The following is a 20,686-nucleotide window of genomic DNA, read 5'->3' as shown; positions in this document are numbered from 1 at the left end:
ATTTCAAAATGAGATTTGTATTCACAAAGCATGCTTACAAAGCCTCAATGATAAATTGAAATAAAAGTTGTGGATGAAATTAAGCTACTACATACAGTCCTGATATTGATGGCTAATTTTGTTGATATTCTTTCTGGACTATTAAAATATATAACACAAATGACTGCACTTTCAGGTCACATTGACGAGAGTGTCACATCATTCACTTGCACTGGGACTGTTTGTTTTTGTTCTTATCTGTTGTCTCTTTCTTTATGATCTGAGGAAGTCATGTCTTTTGCTTATGTCACAGTTCGTAGAGTATAATTCTACTTAAAGCATTTCTGGGAAAAAGTAATGACTGCGGTGCCTAGTGAACTTTTCTGAGGATTAATCTGAAATTCCGTGATATGTTGAAGTAATCATCATTTTAAGATGGTCTCTTTAAGAAGCGCCTTAGAGTAACACTAACATTTAGGATTATTTTAGCAAATGAAAAAGACTTTTCTTTGAAAGTGGAATATTAATTAGTATGTAGACTAATATGTAATATGTAGACTTGAGCAGCATGCATTTTGATACTGCTTTCCAAAACTGAGTGGAAATTACTTTTCGTTTGACAATGTTTGTTGTGCAGTGTTAGTAATTATGGTGAGCCTAGTACTACCTCAGTTCTGTTTTTATTTGGAAGAGAAGAGGCTGGCTCTCTCTGAGTGTGATGTATGGTTTGTGTGGAAGGTTGTATTTACAATTATAGCTCTGCTCTAGGTATATGCTTCTCAAAAGACTGTAGCGAGTATGATTTTTTTAAAAAAAAAAAAATATATTTCAAGGTGAAGTTTTTTTCAAGAGCAGTTGAAGCAGTGTGTTTACTGACTAAACTAAACAAAATATTTGCTCTATCATTATAAAAACAGTTGCATTTGAATACCTTAATTCATAACCTAACACTTTTTCCATATAATCATAGGCAGTTTGAGCCAGTTATTCTCTTAGAGTCTCTTCACAAAGAGAAATACCAAAAATCAGTTGTTGTTGTTGGGTTTTGTTTTTGTTGTTTACATCTCTAGTTGGGTGTACTTCTGTGTTTTCTTATTTGTGGCCTTAGAGTCAAACACTGGTCTTATGATGGCAGGCATTCCCTAGCAGTCCTTTTTAATCGCCTATAATCAGGGAATTCAGCCTTCAATAATTACATGCTGTGGCAATAACTGTTTAATCCGTTACTACTCTACAAGGTTATAATTTGCTCTAAATACAGGACTCCTTATTACATAGTAACTTCTGCTTGCTGTCCCCCTCCATTAATAAGGGATTTTGTTCAGTGGAATAAGTGGAGAAGGAGGAGAAGGAAACAACTGCTTTTTCGAGAGAAGGCTTTTTCCAGGCAACTCAGCATTTCATAGGTATAAGAGTTAGGAGTTGTCACGAAGATTGGACAGTGATTGCTGTTCAAAGTAAAAATAAAATGAAAAGTCACCAAGTGAAACAGTAAATACTCTTTTTATTTAAATCTAAACCTCTTCCAAGGTTTATATTGTAAAGAATAAAATTATTTTTACGACTGTGTGTGTTTGTTTGTTTTTAAATCCATTAAGAATGCTGCTTAGCAAAGCTGTCATGAGTACCTGTCATTTGTGTGTCGTGCTACTTGCGGGAGGAATATGTTTGGAATATAGTCTAACCTACAAGGCAAAGATCATGAAAACTGGCTTAATCAATTCTGTTAATTTAGTAGAGATGTGAACTTCTCATGTTTCTTGTAGACCTGTTTTGATATTTCTGTTCACATCTTTTATGGATCTCATATTGCTGTCTTATTGTGATAGCCTTTGCTCAACTAGCCCAACTTTATAACCTTCAGCATTTTTCTCCTTTATTTTCCTTTGCTAGAGAGGAATTGCCGAAATATATTTGCCTGCGTCTTTATGTTTAAATCTAATAAAAAATGTTTGACACATTCCCAAAGGTCTCTCTTGCTCGTCTCCTGTATTCATCTTAAAATTTAGATGATCTTCAGATAAAGCAGAGCAACTGTGTCAAGGACAACATGTCTGCTTCTGAACATGGGCAGGTAGAAGAAGGTACTGCTGAGGAACTTTCTGCTGCCAACATGTTGGTCTTGGTTGCAGGGAGGCCTGTTTTGGGACAGTATGTTACTGCTTCAGAGCTAGCAATTTTTAGGAAGGCTAAGTTTACACATGTATGGGCTGTTCAAGATAAGATAAGATAACTTTGACAAGTGAGACTTCTACCTCTTTTAAAAATCAGTACCCTAATCCTCTATTGTGTTTTGAAAATAATGGAAAAAGTTTAATTTTTATGATAACTCGATTAAATTTGAGGCCTTTTATCACAGACAAAGGAATTGGACACCATGTAGCTCACTTCTGCATTTGATTATCAGATGAATTTATTCTAGCCTCTTATGTGTCTAGTCTTTGCTGGCAAATCAGATTTGGAAACTGGAGTTATGCTCTGTAATAACTTGACTCAGCAAGTTTCTGTGTTAGTGAACAGAGGCAGAAGAAACTACCTTTATTTCCAGCTGAAATTATAGTTCCAGACTTAGCAGCTGAGAACCACTGCTGGCATTTGGATCATAGGCACGTGAGTTTTAAGAAAGGATTGATGCGCTAGAGGGAGAGGATGCCCGTGATGCTGTATTTGCATATAAAATCCTTTTATATGACACTTGCAGTTAACACTGACAGTTATATCATTAAAACTCAAACTCTCCCAGGAGTTTGGTAGCTGCCTCTCTTATTCGTGATTGCTCTCATTGGTTTCTTATTCATGATTCAAAGCGCTTCAGTGTGGGGAATTTTTTTTTTTCCGTCCATCCACCACCCCAGTTCAGGGTATATTACTGTTTGTCATCCTTCACTGAGGCTCTTAATAAACCATAGCTATTCTTTCTCTATTTTTCATAGAATGACAGGGGTTGGAAGGGACCTCTGGAGGTCATCTAGTCCAACCCCCCTGCCAGAGCAGGGTCACCTAGAGCAGGTTGCACAGGAACGTGTCCCAGTGGGTTTTGAATGTCTCCAGAGACGGAGACTCCACCACCTCTCTGGGCAGCCTGTGCCAGTGCTCTGCCACCCTCAAAGTAAAGAAGTTCCTCCTCATGTTTAGGTGGAACTTCCTGTGTTCCAGTTTGTGCCCAGTACCTCTCGTCCTGTCCCCGGGCACCACTGGAAAGAGCCTGGCCCCATCCTCCTGACACCCACCCTTTAAGTATTTATAAGTGTTGATAAGGTCCCCCCTCAGCCACCTTTTTTCCAGACTGGAGAGACCCAAATCCCTCAGCCTTTCTTCATAAGAGAGGTGCTCCAGTCCCCTAAGCATCTTGGTAGCTCTCTGCTGCACCCTCTCCAGCAGTTCCCTGTCCCTCTTGAACCGGGGAGCCCAGAACTGGACACAGTACTCCAGGTGCGGCCTCACCGAGGCAGAGTAGAGGGGGAGGATGACCTCCCTCGACCTGCTGGCCACACTCTGCTTGATGCACCCCAGGATGCCATTGGCCTTTTTGGCCACAAGGGCACATTGTTGGCTCATGGTCATCCTGTTGTCTGCCAGGACTCCCAGGTCTCTTTCCAGTGAGCCACCCTCCAGCAGGTCAGCCCCCAACCTGTACTGGTGCATGGGGTTGTTCCTCCCCAGGTGCAGCGCCCTACACTTGCCCTTGTTGAATTTCTTAAGGTTCCTCTTTGCCGAGATCTCCAGCCTGTCTAGGTCTCTCTGTATGGTGGCACAGCCTTCTGGTGGGTCAGCCACTCCTCCTAGTTTTGTGTCATCGGTGAACTTGCTGAGGGTGCGCTCTATCCCCTTGTCCAGGTCATTGATGAATGTATTGAAGAGGACTGGACCAGTACTGACCCCTGGGGAACACCACTCATCACCTCCAACTAGACTCTGTGCCCCTAATCACGACCCTCTGAGCTCTGTCTTTCAACCAGTTTTCTATCCACCCCACTGTCCATTCATCTAACCCACTCTTCCGAAGCTTCCCTATGAGGATGCTGTGGGAGACTGTGTTGAACGCCTTGCTTAAGGAGTTAAGATTTTTGGGGTCTCTTCTACCTGTTCTCTCTTGCTCTGTGTTCTCACCGATCTTCTTACAGCGTAAATCAGACATTGTCAACAGTGGGGGGCTCCTGTTTCTTCAATACCAACTACATGGGTGGGACTTGTGCCCTGTCATGGGGTAAAAGGCTCATCTTCGCACAGAAGCACAATGGTGGGTGGAGGAGGCCCAATAATGTCATTGGAGAAATGGCTCCTGCCCTGGCTTCTCCCAGGGTTCTGGCAGGAGGGCAACCATCCCCATGAGTCGAGGGTGATGCCCATGACTGTGAGCCAACAGCAAGGCTATTGGGAGCACCATTCAGGCTGAGGGGGGTTGCTGCCTTTGAGGGTATGGGACTTCTTATGAGATGAAAGTAAGAGCTTCTTAGGCTGGTACAGAACTTCCTATAAGATATTTAAAGGGAGGAACCAAAGGTAGGAAAGGGGGTGTATCAGAGTGTTTGAAGAGGAACAAGTCGCAGGAAGATAGAGGGATAAGGGGATAACAGGGTCTGGTTACCTGTAGACGGGCCCTGCCCCGTCAGTCCTGTCTTCTCATTAAAATCCTCTTGTAGCTATTTTACTGGGCAAGGGGAATCTGTTATGTGTGCATGGGGGTCTAAGTGCCAGCAGCTAGAGTGAGGAGCAGGATCACCGCGTGTCTGGGGTGCCAGCTGGAGGGACCAAAGTGAGTGGAAAATGAAGTGATGACTAGTGTGGGCTGCAGAGCCTGCGTGTCGGTGCTGCCACCCCCCTGTGCAGCCCCTGTGGAGGGAAGGGGGTGCCAGGGGAAGCAGCCTGGGAAGCCAGGGAGGGACCAGAGGGTCCAAGTCGCCCATCCGTGCATTGGGGCAGCCGAAGATGAGGGGACCCGGTGCCGGGTGGCAGGTGGAGAGATCCACAGCGTGCGTGTCTATGCAAGCTGGAGTGGGGTGCGGGCCCTGGGGACTCCTGTGCTCGGGTGCCAGCAAGCGAGGAGACTGCTGGGTGTCTAAGGCCAGGGACTGGAGGGGTCCCGTGTGTGTGTGTGTGTTTGCTGCCAGCAGACCTTTGTCCTGCTCATCCGGGAGGGGAGCAGGAGGCAGCCATGGTTTGCAAGCCCCTGGTTCAGGAGCAGAGGAGTGAGTGAGGGCTGGGTGGAGGCAGCAGCACATAGGAGGTAAAACTTGGCAATCACCTGGGAAGCAGATGCTCCTTTAACATGAAAGACAGACAAACCCCTTCTTATTAAACCCGGTCAGTAAGAAATGTGTAAGTGCCGGATTACAGAGATTTTTAGATGGAAATTAAAACATGGGTTTCTCTGCTGGAGCAGGCTGCTGAAAGAAGAGAGTTCTTACTTGTTGTAACGAACTGTCTGACAGACTGTGATGTTCTTTTGTGAATTAAAAGCTGAGATGACAATGATTATGTGCTCTTCCTTCTCCTTGCTCCTCTGTTTCCAAACAGATGGAGTAATGCCTGGTTAGAAGCGTGTTTCATATTTTCGGTAGGACTTTTCCTATGCATAGCTAAGGTCATCCGAAGACTTAAGGCTTCAACAATTGCTATTTTGAACTGTCATTGAAGCCTTACTTACATTTCCTCATGGATATTAAAGAAGTTTGAATTACACTCGCTCCCATCATTTTAATCAGTGTTAAGCTCCATTTTCAAGTTCTTTTCTTCCTTTTCAGTAGTGTGCTGTGTAACATTTGGTAGCGTATTAAAGTTTATTTGGTACCGTTCCCTTTCAAAGCCAGTATCATCTCGCAGTTTTCTGTGTCAGCAAATTGCTTGTGCTTTTAGGATTTATCTTTTTTCCATCAAATGCTGCCACAGCGAGTTATTTTAAATTTATTTTCTGCAAGATTATTTTCATACAGAAAATAATCTCTGTAGCTGTCACGTTCTCTGTTCCATGAGTTTTCTTCCTCTCTTTAGTCATATGCCTCCGGGGTCCGTAATTTGTCTGGTCTTAAACTAAATTACTCGGCTTACCAACTATTCTTTCTTTCCAGCACTGGCTGTAAAAATGGTAAAGTGGTAGAAAGGAATGAAATCTTGAACGCGTGGGACTGCTGCACTAGGTCAGACAACGTACGGTTCTTGGCTCATATGTTTCGCAACATGCCTTGAATGCTTTTCTTCAATTACTGACAAGAAATAGCACACTTAAGAGGTGTCAATTGCATCCAAGTATTCAGTTTGGTTTAATGCAGGTTTAAAGACAGAAGAACTAGAAGCTGCACATTCCAAGTCCATGTCTATTAACTAAAACTTGTGGTTTTTCCTTACCGTCTTCTAAAGATGGTAGCAGAACAGTTCCGGTTTCCATTGGCAATGGATTGAACCATGTGTTTTACCTTTCCTAGGCTTATACGGGACTATCAAAGTTTTAGAGTCACCTTGAAATACACAATATATGCAGTTGGAGCATATATTGTGTCTTAGCTGCATTTGGTACTGTGCTGATAAAGGTCAACAGGGCAAAGTCTAATAAAGTGTGGGCTTTTTGATTTTGTTTTTGTGTGTTAATCCTCCCTGCTTCAGCTTCAAGACCTATTTTCTATGTCAGGTTTTGTGTAGATTTCCCTGTGTGGTCATGTTTTCCCCATCTACATATGTGCATGGAGTTGGTTTTGGGCGTAGCTGACATTGCGGGATTTAGTTATGCATCATTCATTACTGATTCAGGAATTGTAGGAATAGACTGGCTGCTTATGCTTTTGGTTGTCTTACAAGTATGATCAGAAGTGAAAAGTTCTGCACGCATAGTGGGTCAATTTTGCAAGAGTCATTGAAGGTAGTATATGATTCGTGAGATGTCTTCACAGTGACATATCCTGGTTATGTATAGGTTCTGTATATCCTGGTGCTTAGTATATAACACAAAGTATCCTTCCATGTGCTAAGTTTCCTTGTTAACAATCAACTGGAACATAATGTGTAAAAGACTGGCTAAATAGGTTATATCTGTATAGGAGCTGCAACTTAAACTGCAGAAAATTAGGAAGCTACATCGAGGAACTTAACAGTTAACACTGACGTTCCCTTTCTGCAAAGCTATCAAGAGAAGCAGATCATAAATCAGCCATCAGATACACCAGTATGTTTCTGTCCATGTCCTGATCAACCTGGAAGTAGTTGACAATTTTGCTGATTATTCATTTTTCCAAAAATAAAAATGTATTTATAAGTAGTTTTTAATCTAAAATATGTGATCTCTTAAGCTTTGTGGTATAAGAATTTGTTTGATGTAAGAGGGCTGAGGATTCTTTCCCGGGTAAGTTACTACTTTAAGAAATACAGCTTACAAGAATTTTCCTGCATAAGGATGTAAGTTCTGTTTAAATGGTTGCTGTGTATAAGATATCTGATGCTTTTACGTCAGATAGCTTATAATAATAGGCTAAATATAAGTACAGATAAATATTTGAAGTCAAAGTAATTGTTTTCCTGACTTTTCTCCTATTGAAATGGTTTGCGCAGGGTACTCCACCATCCCAGAAACTCCTGAAGCCAAGAGGACAAGGAAACAATCTTATTTCAAGCGTCGAAGAGGAGTTCAGTTCCTAGATGTGTCTTCAGACAGTGAAGATGAAGAACCAAGAAACTTCAGCGCTGCAAAAGAAAACAGGGCTCCAAGGAGAGACGTGGTTGTAATGTATGCTTTAAGCCAGTTTTCTGTAATGTTTGTGCAATCTGGTGTGATGTTCTAAATTGAAATCCTGAACTGAAAATCAGAGGCTAGGTTCTGATTTACTGGTTTGTGAATTACCTGCCCCCAACTGCTGGATTTCCAGGGAAGAAGAATCCAGCTCTTAAGCCATTTTCTCAGAGAAGGCACTTATAAGGGAGGAGTTCTGTGATGTTTAATGATATGTGTGATGTTCATTATATGTTTGTGCCTTTGCCCCTCTGAAATCCTTTTAATGGCACTTGAAAGCTTAACCATAAAATATTTGCTTTATTAGTTTTAAACTATATGGGAGTTGATTCTAGCTTGTTTCATTTTTTTTTTATGAAACCATAATGGACAGGAAAGCAAGCAGAGCTTCAGTGTGTAATATAAGAGTTGCTGAGCTAAAGTTAAGTGTTAGTTGCATGATGTGTCTGCTGTGCTTAGTGAAAACTTTTTCTGTAGTGATTTGTATATTTTTGAATAAGCTGGGAGAGAAGAGAATAATGTACAAGAGTCACTTGCGTGGGTGCTAATAAGGCAGCATCGAGAATGCAAGAGACACAAGAGGTAGACAGACATCTCGCACAACCAGTTGGAATGGTTTTAAGAAACCGCTGCTATTTATTACCTGCTAGTTATATGTCTGTATGACTAAAATGTGGTAGTTGTCTGTGCCCCTTAAATATTCCCATGCTAAGCAAAACAAGATGACTTTTTTGATAGTCTGGCTGAACTAATCTGTGTAAAACTTTTATGGGAATAGCAACCTTCGTAGGCGTAGTCTCTTGTCAGATTTTCAGTCCTTAAGCAGAGTATGGCGTTACTGGCGCTTGTCAGCGGAAATGAAATAATGCTTTTCTCTGCTGCTATTATCTGAAATTCTTGATTTATGTTTTTTTAACGCATGTTCCCCAAAGTTTCAATTTAAGGCAGATACTTGGTAAGAAAAAAAAAATTAGTAGTTAGCAGAGTGAACTCCTGTTTCTCTCTATGGTTTAAGTTGTAGATTGTGCAAGGATACAGAGACAGCAAGCTGGTTGCATGCACCGAATTGGCCTGTGTGCCGTGCTGTGTAAATATAGTTACGCTGCTTCTGGGATCAGCCTGGTTTGGAAGCAGTACAAGTAGTTTTGTACCATGTGGGGCCAATGCTAATAAGCCGTGCAGGATCCAACTTGAAGAGCCACGGCTTGCAATTTCTAGACTGTATTCCAATTACTGGGAGTGAGAGACGGACAGCGAAGCTGCTCCTGGTGGGACTGATGAACATATGCTACATCCTCGTGTACTCTTCATTATTCCCGTGTAGCCACTTGTCTCTTAGGCACCAGGCACCCCAGTGCCTGACACTTTGGCATGATGCTAATCGATGTGTATGGAACCCACTAAGCTGTCCCACAAGTGGCGTTCTGGTTGAGCGAATAAACAAATTGAGAGTGTGGCAGGAGTTAGCTTGGATCTGGCCAGGTTTATGAGCTCTGGCTTGTGCTGGATTTAGCCTGGCTTTGCATGGAATCAGGCAATCTGTGCATTTTAGTGCATGTGTTACCTAGTGTTTGGGGGTTTTGTGAATTTCTTTTTGCAGGGTATCCCAGCCCCCCTTATCTTTAATAAGGGATTGAGCAGAAAGCATCACTTTCCTAAAAGGAAGTGTGCCACAGGCTTCACTACCAGAGTCACTGTCTGGACTCTGTTGGAAAAGAGCAGAACTCTAACATGAGGTTCTGGGGGTCATTCATACTCATGTAGCAATTAAATGACTGTTTCTTCAGGCTTGATAAGAATGTGATTATACAGAGAGGACAAGATTTATGATGCGTGCAACTCTGGCTTTGTTGGCAAGTATCTAGACGTTAATCCCCAATAGGAAAGGATAGGGTAATTGCAGTGTTACCATTCCCATTAGGATTGATTTTTCTTTTTTTTCAAATGCAGTTTATAAAGAATTGCCTTTCCTTATCAAGGTAAAAAGATCCAAAATATGCTAATATAATTTTAACATGCCATTTCACTCAGACTTTCTTAAAGTAGATGCTGGATTCACCTTCTGAAGCTTACAACTAGATGGCTTGGTGGATTATAGAGGAATTTGGCTTATTTTTTGTTTCGAGGAATTTATTTTTTTTTTTTACTCTTAAGAGGCACAACCACAGTGCATGTGGTTGTGTGTGTGTTTTGAACAGGATAGGGAGGAAAGGATTATTTGATGAACAGTTGTCTCAAAATAGTGTGTATCTTCTGTGTAAATATTGTGCTGCTACTTTTTTTGGATTTGTATTGCAATCTGCCTGTTGCAACTGCTAAACAAAGATACAGTGAAGAAAAACAGGTTTATTTTTAGTCTTTTATCTATATCTGTGTAAAGAGACCTGTAGTGATGAGACCCTTTTTGATGGTGAAGTCCCTATGAAATGGCAAACTCCATACTGTTCAATTGATTTTCATTCAGGAAACGAGATTTTTATGTGTCTATGGAGGGCAGCAGGGTGGGAGAACTGTGTTTACGTTCAGTCTTGTCTGTGCTTTTCCTGTAGGTTATCTATAATAATAAATTTTCCAGTTAGTTCAGGACTTTGTTTTTTTCAGGAATGTTCTTCCCATGTTTAGATGTTTAAGACACCATGTAAGGATTTTTGAATTTTCTTTCTCAGTGAGCTGATAACTAGGACAGAGTTGATACTGCACCTGGAAAGTTTTTACAAAGAACTTATCCACATTTGTTTATCTGTTGGGCAAATAAATACTATCAAGACTGAGACAGACTTGAGATGGTCTGATGCAATTCAGGTAGTTGAAATGATGAAATGTATTAAGATGGTTGTTGCTAAACTAGCAAGTAACCTTTTATAAGCACAATACAAGGGTAAGTCATGGTGTTTCCTTTGTCTGTTCCTCCTTCTTCTTTCCTTTGCTAAGTTGAAATGTGTCAGAAGACTTTACTTAGTCATAAATGCTTTATTTTGTCCTGAATAGGAGGTATCACCTTGGGTACAAGTTGGTTCAGTGTTCCTGAATGCATCTTGTGTGATCCTGTTGGTTTTGGTTTACAGTAACTTTCTGGTGGAGTAAAACACTCATAAACAAAAATAAATTTTAATTCTTGTTCTCCTCCTCCATACATCTTAGCTCTGAACAATCTGATGATGATGAACAGCCTGAAGATCAACTACCCCATTTGGCATATGTAAATGGTGGGGATCAGCTGCCAGCTGTGAAGGAGGATGTAAAGGAAGACATCAGAGACGCAAAGCTGCAAACACTGAAGGAACTTTTTCCCGAAAGAAGTGACCAAGAATTACTACAAGTAATAATGCTCTGTTCTTTTGTTTTATTTTGATGACTATTTTGTAGGCAGTATTCCTAAGCCTCTGGCTTTATTAGAGGGAACTGCCTTAGTTCTTATTAGCAAAAGGATATATCAAAGTAATGTATTTTAGGGGAACTACAGCCATGTAACGTTTCCATATACGCATGCATACATACACAGACACTTATGTATATATAAAAATGAATATATATACACATGCACACTTTATTTATATATGTATATACACACGCACATAGAGCTTTAGATCAACTCAGCAACAGTTATTTCCAGCGTATAGAAAATTTGTCTACTATTTCATTCTGTTGTGACGTTTAATCTTAGTTATAGCTGTCTTGGTTGATAACTATGCATAACTGCCATTGTTGGAACGCAGCTTACTGATTAAATGCAGAGTGAGTGAAGTCATTGGCATCTTCTCCAGTAGATGAAACGTTGCATCTTTGGATTTATGAAATTTAATACTCAAAGCCTTTAGTACTTCTAGTGAGGCAAAAAGAGAGTAGTTTGGAATTTACTATAATTTATTCTGATTATGCTGATATGTGAACCGGAGATACTCTTGGCTATTGTCCAATGTACAGTACAAATCTACAGTAATGTTATGGTACCTTATTACAGTAAAATATATTTTTAGGAAGGTTACTTTTCAGTGCTAATATGTAATGAAGTTTTCACTAGCTTTAGTTTTCAAAGCTATATGTGTTTAAATTAATCTGTTAAGTTTCCTGGTTGCTAAAATGTTATTAAAGAAATATAGAAATTTTTCTGGTGCTCCTTGTTGGATGGGGTTTTTTTCCCAGTGGATCAAGCTTTGTGTTTAGGCTTTCTAATTTAGGAAGAAAGAAGGGTTTGTAAATAGCAGTTTTGGAATTTTTCTTCTGGATGTTGTAATAGAATTTACATTGTAGATGTCCAGAACATATGAAGTTTCAGTTTTTGGCCAGGTAGAATGTATTTAAACTAAAGAATGATAACAGTTCATCATAGCATAGAAACTAGATAGAAATGACATGTGGTGTGTTGGACTGCTCTTTTGTGACTTCAGTGGTGTTTTTAACTACTCAGTGGTATGTAGTGCTAGTGGTGTTTATTCTCAGGGGAGTGTAAGATAGCAATTAATAAGATAGTAAGGTTACAGTTAATTTGTAAAAATGATCTGTTCTGAGATTACATGTGGATGGAGAAAGAATCTAGGACTGCAAGAAAGTATGAAGAGATATGCAGAGAAACTTTGAGGCATGTTATGGTTTCATGCGTATACTTTCAGGAAACCGACTCATGTGATATAATAGTGTACAGAAATTTTATGAGTTAAGGAGTTAGGTTTTTGGATCATCTCGTTTGTGATAGTAACATTGAATTGGTTTTGAAAAAAAACCTTTTAAGTAAACCTGCACGGTATGTTTGTGAAGTAGGAAAAAAAGTGATAGTAAATGAGATTGTATTAAAAAGGTTTTCCAGTAGGTTTTTTTAAAGTGTTTCCAAATACAGCTTATGTGATCAGTCTAGCCAATTTGGTACCTGTTAATTTTGTTCTTGGATTTCATAATACATGTATTTTTGGGGTGTTTTTTAAAGTGTACTGCAATTCTGGTGATCTATCATTGTCCTCTGTTCAGATGGATTAAGTCTCACCACTTAGAAGTTGACTTTTTTTTTTTTTTGCAGTTTATAGAATCAACACACACAATGGATGAAGCAATAGCTGCTGGCTTGAAGTTCAGTGAAGAAGGTATGTTTAACAAAAAAAACCAACCAAACCCAAACTTTAGAAGCTGTAGCTAATTCAGTGAAGTAAACTTGTTTGGGAAGGATTTAAAAAGTGCTAAAGCATATGCTAAAAGTTATACTATTGTCTTTTTATTGTAATAACAGAAAACTGTAATTACAGGCTTTGTAAGGGGAAAGGTGAAAAAAGGATGCAGACCAAAATCCAGAAATAGAACAAAAAAGGGGAATTTTTTCTGTGAAGCTCAGGATTGCTTTACATGTGGGTCCTGAAGTGATTTCTGTTCTTGCTGGTTCCTTCTTTGCCCAGAAGTTGGGGCAAATAGTAGTGGGTTAGCAATAGTAATTCTAAAAGTTGTAGGTGAGAAATCTGGTGGTATGGAAAAAATATACTGGAGAATGTAGCCACTTATAACTAGATATTGTTTGTGTTAAGGCCCATCACATTTTTTTCTTCAGGTTAACTTCAAGACTTGCTTGTAATTCTGAATAAGAACTATTAGTCTTAAACATGAGACAAATACCCATGATTCTCTAGCAAAACATCCCCCAAACCTTGCCTTTGAGCCCTCTAAGCTTATTTAGGGTTTTTTGTTCTGCATCTGAGTTTATGCAGTCTCATGGTGTTATTTAAAAAAAAAAAAAAACAAAAACAACAAAAAAAACCCTCTGAACAACCTGGTTCATGTGTCTTTTCATGCAGTACCCTATGGATTTGTAAGCAATATGTCTAGGAAGCTCATGTGCTGAGGGAGAACAGTTTTGCTCCCTTCTTAATCTGGTTCCTCCTGTTGAATTTACCATATTTTCATATTCTAATTTTTATATACAACTTCAAAGATTTTTAACAATTATCGGAAAGCTTTAAAACATTGGGCTAATCTTAATGAAGGGTTGCTTTTGTGTTTTGTTTGGGGTTTTGTTGTTTGTTTTTTGTTTTTTTTTTTACCCAACCAGACTAACATTTTGAGGTTATCACTGTGTGCATGATCAGATTCTATAGACGGGACTTCTTGGATGCTGGCAATAGAAAACTAAGGTTGACATATTTTTGAGGGACACACTACTTTTGAGTGCTGCTGCACCTGGAAAATCCTGTCCTGGAAGACTATGATTACTTTTCAAGGGTTTTGATTAATATTAAACTAGTTTAAGCTAATATATGTCCTTAAAATCTGTTGCAGTTCAGAGTGTTTGAACTAAAACACTTTAATTTCTGGTATGTAGGCCCTGCCTTTTGGCCATTTTTGTGCTGATCCAGGAATGCTGTTTCACATCCTTTCAATACGAGCCCACAGAAAAATCTTCTTGGCAGCAAAATTCTCACTAATCACAGCTGTTGTATAAAATGTTTAGTTAAGGAGTAAGCATGCCTGAAAGTGATGGTATAAATCACCTCATTTTGGACACTTTTTTTAAAATGTGAGAGGCGTTACTGAACATCTGCTTACCTATGTCAATTTATGATATGCTTTACTTGCTGCGAAGTGTTGAGTGTGTGAGAGAGGTCAGGGACAAGATACAGTTTTGTGAAGCATGACCTTGCTAAAAAAGTGTGGCCAAGTCATCTTCAAATTTTTCTGGTCTTTCAAAATGACAAAAACTTGTATTTATAGCTTGAATTCAGTAGTTGTATATAGTTAAAACAAGAACTGTTGCAGATGACTTATAGGTTTGAAGATTAGATGTGATGCACTGAAAATATGTGTACGAATGAAAGATGTGAAGTTACAGTAATACCTGCTGCTTGTGGTTTGTTTCTGGTCTTTTTTTCTGTACATCATGAAAACCATGAAATCAGTGAGGGTGCTTCTGAACTGAAGCCTCATGTAAACCTGTCTGATGTTCACTGCTTTTTGAACAGGCAAAAATGACTGTTTCTTTTGTAATGGTGGGGGAAGTCACAGTAATAAGTGGGTTTTTTTGCAGTGGTGGCAGCAGATAACAGTGGCAGTAGTTACAGATGCCTCTCTAAATTTTGAAATCCTGGAGCTGCTTTTCTCATTGCTTGTTAATCATAAGATTTGTAGAGAGAACAAGGATTCCTCTGGAAGGCCTGGTGTGCCCTGCCTCCACTCCAAGGGTGGTTCCTGTCTAGCAGTAATAGAGTTTCTTCATCCCCCTCAGCTGTATGCTCCCTTAAACAGAAAGGAATAATTAAGCGTACCTTGTGAAGTGAATGTCTTCAGGATGTTGAGATTATTTTTGTTGTTTGCAGATGACAAATGGCAGGGTTTCAGAAGACCACAGGTTGATTTCTAAATAATTGTATGTTGGTAGGTTCCTGAGACCACGGTTATCCAGATCCTTTGCTACAGTTTAATCGCCTCTAAAATTGCTCAGAGTCGGGCTTTCTGCGAAGACTGTTGAGGGCTCAGCCCATGACTTCAAAGCAGGGAGATCTTCAAAATAGTCTTATGTGGAGCCCATGTATTTTTTAGGGCAAAGTAGTTTGCAGGGTCACTGTTTGTATTCAGAATTATTCATCCCAAATGCTTGAGCTTACTTGAGCTTAAGCAGTAATAGCATGAGGCCTCCATGAGTTCTAGTACTTTAACCAACAGCGGCCTGACAGCCCTTAGCTTTGATATCAAGACAAACACACATTTCTCAGACTATTGCTTTTCCTGGCAATATTGTTTGAACAAGGTTCTTGGGCAGAAAGGTCAAGGTCTGAGTGGTGAAGGAGAGCCGCCTCCCCTCCATTAGCATATTCTCTGGATGCTTTGAACTGTGCTGCTTGTATATATTTATACCTATATATACAAATACATAGACTTTGAAAACATCAGTGTTTTCTGGTTTCTCTTGCCAGATCCTTCATTTAAGGAAGAATTGCTGATGCTTTGCTTTTCTGCCTTTGGAATGTTTTAATGATTTTGTGTTTTTTTTTAATATTTGTATGTCACGTCTCTGATGTCATTGAGTCTAGCAGAAAATTTATTTAACACATTTTCACACAAAATGTCTTTTTGCAAAAAGATGTGGTGACTTAATTTTACACAACTGAAACTATTTGGATCATCCAGGCAGTCTTTTGGATTGGAGAGCAAGTGTACTTTTGTTTTCCTTGTGTGTGTGCTTGTTCACTGGCCTTCTTCATCTGTCTGGGCAGTGAGGTTGGCCAGAGATGCCAGTATCAGACATCAAAGCTCTGCAGGCAGTTATTCTTCAAAAAAAAGATTTAACTTGCAGTACTGTTTCAGATCATGGATTAAGAAGTTTTACAATAATTTGGTCTGGTAACAGTGTCTGCTTCAAGCAAAGCTAATGTGCAGAAATAGTGGTAATGTGTTCTCGGCTTCATGAGCTGTGCATGGTGGCAGTGAGAAAATGCACCTGACCGGGCAGGTCTTAATGCTAAAATGATAATCCCTTGATAATCACTAGGGTCCAAAGATATTCAGAAAGTTCTGGCTCATATGAACTACTCATAAATAATATGGTTATCTTTGATACTCAGTTATCACTGACTTAATATGCATAGTTTTCTTTCAGACATTTGGATTTAATGTTGAAAACTTCAGTGGTAACCTCGCCGGTGTGCACCTGAGCCAGAAATCAGTCATCGGCACTTCCAGATTGGCAGTGATGTGCATACTCCAGCTCACAACTGGGGTTCAGCCTTGATTAAATACCAGCTTTCCAAAAGCAGTCAGCTTGAATAAAAAGACAGACATACTTTTATGCAACTTGTGTGTAAAATACTTGGCAAAAAAAAAAAAGAGTTATTTCAGTTGTTCTATATGAGAGGTAATTGCTTGATTAATTGCCAAACTACTAAAGAAAACTTAGAGGTAAATAAACATGTACTTTCAAGCAGCTGCTTTGCTTGACATTTCAGTGTATCTGTGGGCTATAATAGGAGACTATTATGGAGACTGGTAAACATCTTGTGCAGTTAATAAGTAGCTACTATAGCGTTGGTTTGAATGATCCTACTGGTTTGTGGTGAACTTAATGAAAGTAATTAATTCTTCTTTTTTGCCTCAATTCTTTTTAAAGCTGCCTCTCGTAAAAGGAAACTAAAAGATTCTCCCTCAGATTGCAAGAACAGAAATGAGCATGCCACAAAAAAGCCAAAAGCTGATTATGTGAGTACTGTTTTTTCTCTCTGTGCATTGTAAAATAAGTGGAATTACCGGACTTAGTCAATTGCAGTGGTGTCATGAACTTGGTGTGTTTTATGAGCAAATCCAATCAAATTCAAATGTTGCCATCTGAATGAGCTTTCTCTGCTTTCTTCTCCTTGGCAATTCTGAATGGAATTACCTACTTTGTTCTTCAGTGTTTGTGGATTTGTATCCCAATAGCCTGTCCACCGCTTTCATGGAAGCGTTTGGTGGCAGGTAGCAGTATGTGAGCCGCTGGGTACCATTCAGTCCTTGTGAACATCAGTGGGAGTTATAGGCTACGGATCACCTTCCCTCATCAGGTCATGCCTTGTGTTTTCTCAAATAGATGAAGTTCAACATCCATTGATACTGTTCTTCTGTGTTACAGGAGTAATGTTGTCTATGTATATATTTGAAACTGACTTAGGGAAATCTTTAAAAGGAATGAATTGATAACGTCTAAAGGAATGATTACTCTGACCTCTGCTAATAAATAGGAACTATGTAATGATCCAGGTTGGTATTTGGCAGATCTTATTCACAGTCCTACAGTGCTGTCATGAGGCCGGCTCCCAGGCATCCCAGTAGACATTCCTGAATACCACTTACGGTAGAGAAAGGGAATTCTGCAGTAAGTACTGGAGGCTGGATGGAGGATGGTGACTGTGTTGAAATTTAACCAAATATTGTCTTCAGTCAGAAAAAAATGAAGACAACGCAGAGTTTTCCATAAAAGCAAAAATAGAATTATTCTGATATTCCCCTACTTCCTGGAGGAGAGCTGTGAATTTTGTGAGGCAAGATTTGCTGGGGTTTGGATTTGTTCCTCCTTGCCAAACCGCTGGGTTAGGTTACAAAGGAGGCTTTACTGAATTGTTACCTAGTCAGCCTAGCAAGCAGTGCTTCACTGGAGCTGGCTTCATGCAGTGGATTGTTTTCTATGCTTAACAGTTCCATTACAGTTAAAAAGGAAAATTGGGAAAAGTAAAGCTGAAACACAGGTTTTTAGGGTTTGTTATAGACAATTGTAGCGAGAAAACCTGCAGGTTGTTTGGTGGTTTTTTCCTCACTTTTGCTTTTCCTCTGATTCCTAAGACTAGAGCATACTTTGTCAGCTATTTTATGTACTGTAGTTGTACTCCTAATGATACCAAAGGCTCATGGAGGAAAGGGACTGTGTCCTCTGTCACTTGGAGTGCTTCTGGGTGATCTGGGTTTGTGCTCTTTCAGCAAATAGCAGCGTTCAGCAAAGTAAATAGCGATCAAACCTGTTGGCATCTCTGCTGTAGATAAGTAGATCTGTAACCACTTTGCATTCAAAGCTCTTTGAGGAAACTTGCGTAATTCTTCGTGGTGAATACATAAGAGCAGCTTGTGGCATGTAGAAGTTTTGGCACTCATTCATAAGAAACCTCCCTTTTTGCAGGCTGGTAATAGCTATTAGTGAAGCTATTATGAAAATAATAGCTGGTGAAAACTTTTGCCAGCTTTTGATGTGACTCCATGGTGCTGTGACACAGTATTTGTGGGTTTTTTTACCTGTAAATCTTCATATAAACACATTTGACATGTTTATAGACTCTGGTGGGTTAAATACTGCACGCTTGGTAATCAAATCTAACTGTTAGACTGACTGTTAACCCTGACGTCTTCTGCCTTAAATGTCATCCAGAATAACTACTAACTCTTTATTTTAAAGAAATACAATCTAGATAATTCTAAATTATTTATATTTTGGTGTAACTTTGCACTGTGTATGCTTATCAAGTAAAGAATGCCAGTCTTTCATAATTAGAAGACATTTTCTATGCTTATGAAAGCTTTGGTGTTATTTTGATCATTGGCTATGTATGAGGAATCGCTTCTGCAACTTGGATTGTTTCTAATTTGGTTGTTTCTAATAATTTTTTTCTGTTTCTATGCTTATGATTTACATTAAACCTAATAGATTTCTTTTTTTTTTTTAACGTAGCTGGATGAGTCAGAACCCCAAAGACAATGGGAGAGGCAAGAGATGCTTGTGAAGAAGCTGCAAAATACGTTCCCTGGATTGGATAAGGAGGTGAGCTCATGTCTTCTGATGGCACTTCAGGTTTTGACTTCTTAAGAAAATTGCAGCTGTTGATAGTCCAAATGAAACAGTCCTTACACCAGCAGTGCTTTCGGAAAGAGCCCAGGGTAGGAAGGTCTTTGCTGTTGCTGCTTTTGGAATGTTATTTGCCCTGAACTGAGAGCAGTTGGATGTAATCACAACATACGGAACTTCTTATCCTACTTTTTTGGTCCCGTGACAAGCCTGGCATAGGCAAATTTGATGGCCTGTTATAAAAATGCATCCTTCCCTCTCTCACACGCTTTTTTCCCCTGGACGACTAGATATGCTGTGCACTTTGCTTAGTACCTGGTGATACTCAGCAACTGGTCAGGGCATTTTAATACTGCATGTTAAATTGTTGCACAGCTTTTTTATGTGTGTTCTTGCCCTTTTGAAAGTGGAGTGCAGCTCTGCCTAAGCTTGAGTGTATAAGGGTAAACTGAAGGGTTCTCTCCTTTTGATTTCCTTTATTTTGAATCATATGATTTGCAGGGGTTTTCTTTGCCTTGTGCAATTAAAATTGTTAGTGCCTTAATGTTGTTATGCACAGAAATTTAGTTTTTGCTTACCTTACCACAATACAAAATTTCTTATCTTTTAATAGGAGCTGAGAGATGTACTTCAGGAACATAACTGGGTGTTTCATGAAGCATTGGAGGCCTTGAGAGTATTTGCAGAAGATGATGAGGGTAAAGACAGATTTATAATACATTTTATCCCAACATAGAACAGACAGAATTGTAATACAAATCCTTTTTAATGTCCAGCAATGACAGTCCTGACAGCACTATACCTAGAAATTTGCACTGATGCTCAAAATAAGTTTTATGGGGAGGATAAAAGACAGAAACTTAACTTTTCTGTATTTTTAAGTGTCATGATTATTTCATCTTTTGCTCTGTAAGTAGAGATAAATATCTTTGCCTTGCTAATACAGATTTACATAAGAAGTAGTAATTACCTGTGGGTATATCATAAAATATATTTTGAAATGTGTCAAAGCTGACACCTGCTTCCCTCCTGCTTGTTTAAAAATAAGTTTTGTTTTTTAACTGGAGTAATTTGTAAATCTGTAATTGCAAGTAACTGCATAGGTGACAGGTGACGTGCTATTTTATCCTTTTAAAAAACATTCTAGCAGAAAAAATACTAGAAATGGGCCTTAAATTATGCAAGGAATTTATAAATACCAGTGCATTAAATGTGGCAGGGTGCAAGAGCCGTGATTCCACGTAAATCTGGGAGTTACAACTTAAATACTATTTAATGAGTTAATTACTTTTCAGAGTGTTACACAGCTGTCAGATATGTATATGTTTTGCTGTATCAGCTATTTAAGTATTCTTGGGGCATGGGATAGTATTCTTCATTGGATTCTTTACAAGGGGAGAGAGCTATCAGTACACATGAGGTTGAGTCCTTTCAGCTGCTGCTGAGAAGGTAGACATTGGTGTCGGAGTCAATCAGCAGCAAGCTGGGATTGTGCAGAAGAGAAAGCATTGCAAGTGCTTTCTTCCAAAGAAGGAAGAAAACCCCATAGGAGTAACTTCTGAAAAGGACTTGGCTCACATTCTGTTAAATAACCTTTATCTTACTTCAAGACAGTAAGGTTATTTTGGGCAGAAATACCTCGTTCTTCCTGTTTCTTTAACAAGTGCATGTTTTTGTTATCCCACCACCTCTAATGCTGTACTGAGATCAATTAAAAT

At 39.3% G+C, this 20,686-nt stretch overlaps 1 protein-coding gene across 1 annotated transcript in view; it reads left to right on the top strand.

Moving 5' to 3' along the window:
• SMARCAD1 (SWI/SNF-related, matrix-associated actin-dependent regulator of chromatin, subfamily a, containing DEAD/H box 1) overlaps positions 1–20,686 on the top strand; it is a 45,666-nt gene that overhangs the window by 4,138 nt on the left and 20,842 nt on the right. Inside the window, exons 3-8 of the mRNA XM_063336525.1 lie at positions 7,519–7,693; positions 10,838–11,015; positions 12,708–12,771; positions 16,773–16,861; positions 18,855–18,944; positions 19,582–19,666. Of these exons, the coding sequence (XP_063192595.1) occupies positions 7,519–7,693; positions 10,838–11,015; positions 12,708–12,771; positions 16,773–16,861; positions 18,855–18,944; positions 19,582–19,666 (681 nt within the window). The remainder of the gene's footprint in view (positions 1–7,518; positions 7,694–10,837; positions 11,016–12,707; positions 12,772–16,772; positions 16,862–18,854; positions 18,945–19,581; positions 19,667–20,686) is intronic.

The sequence above is a fragment of the Chroicocephalus ridibundus genome, chromosome 5 (genome assembly GCF_963924245.1).
Source record: "Chroicocephalus ridibundus chromosome 5, bChrRid1.1, whole genome shotgun sequence".
NCBI lineage: Eukaryota > Metazoa > Chordata > Aves > Charadriiformes > Laridae > Chroicocephalus > Chroicocephalus ridibundus.
Note: the sequence above shows the minus strand (reverse complement) of the source record. Positions and strands in the feature narration are given on the sequence as shown.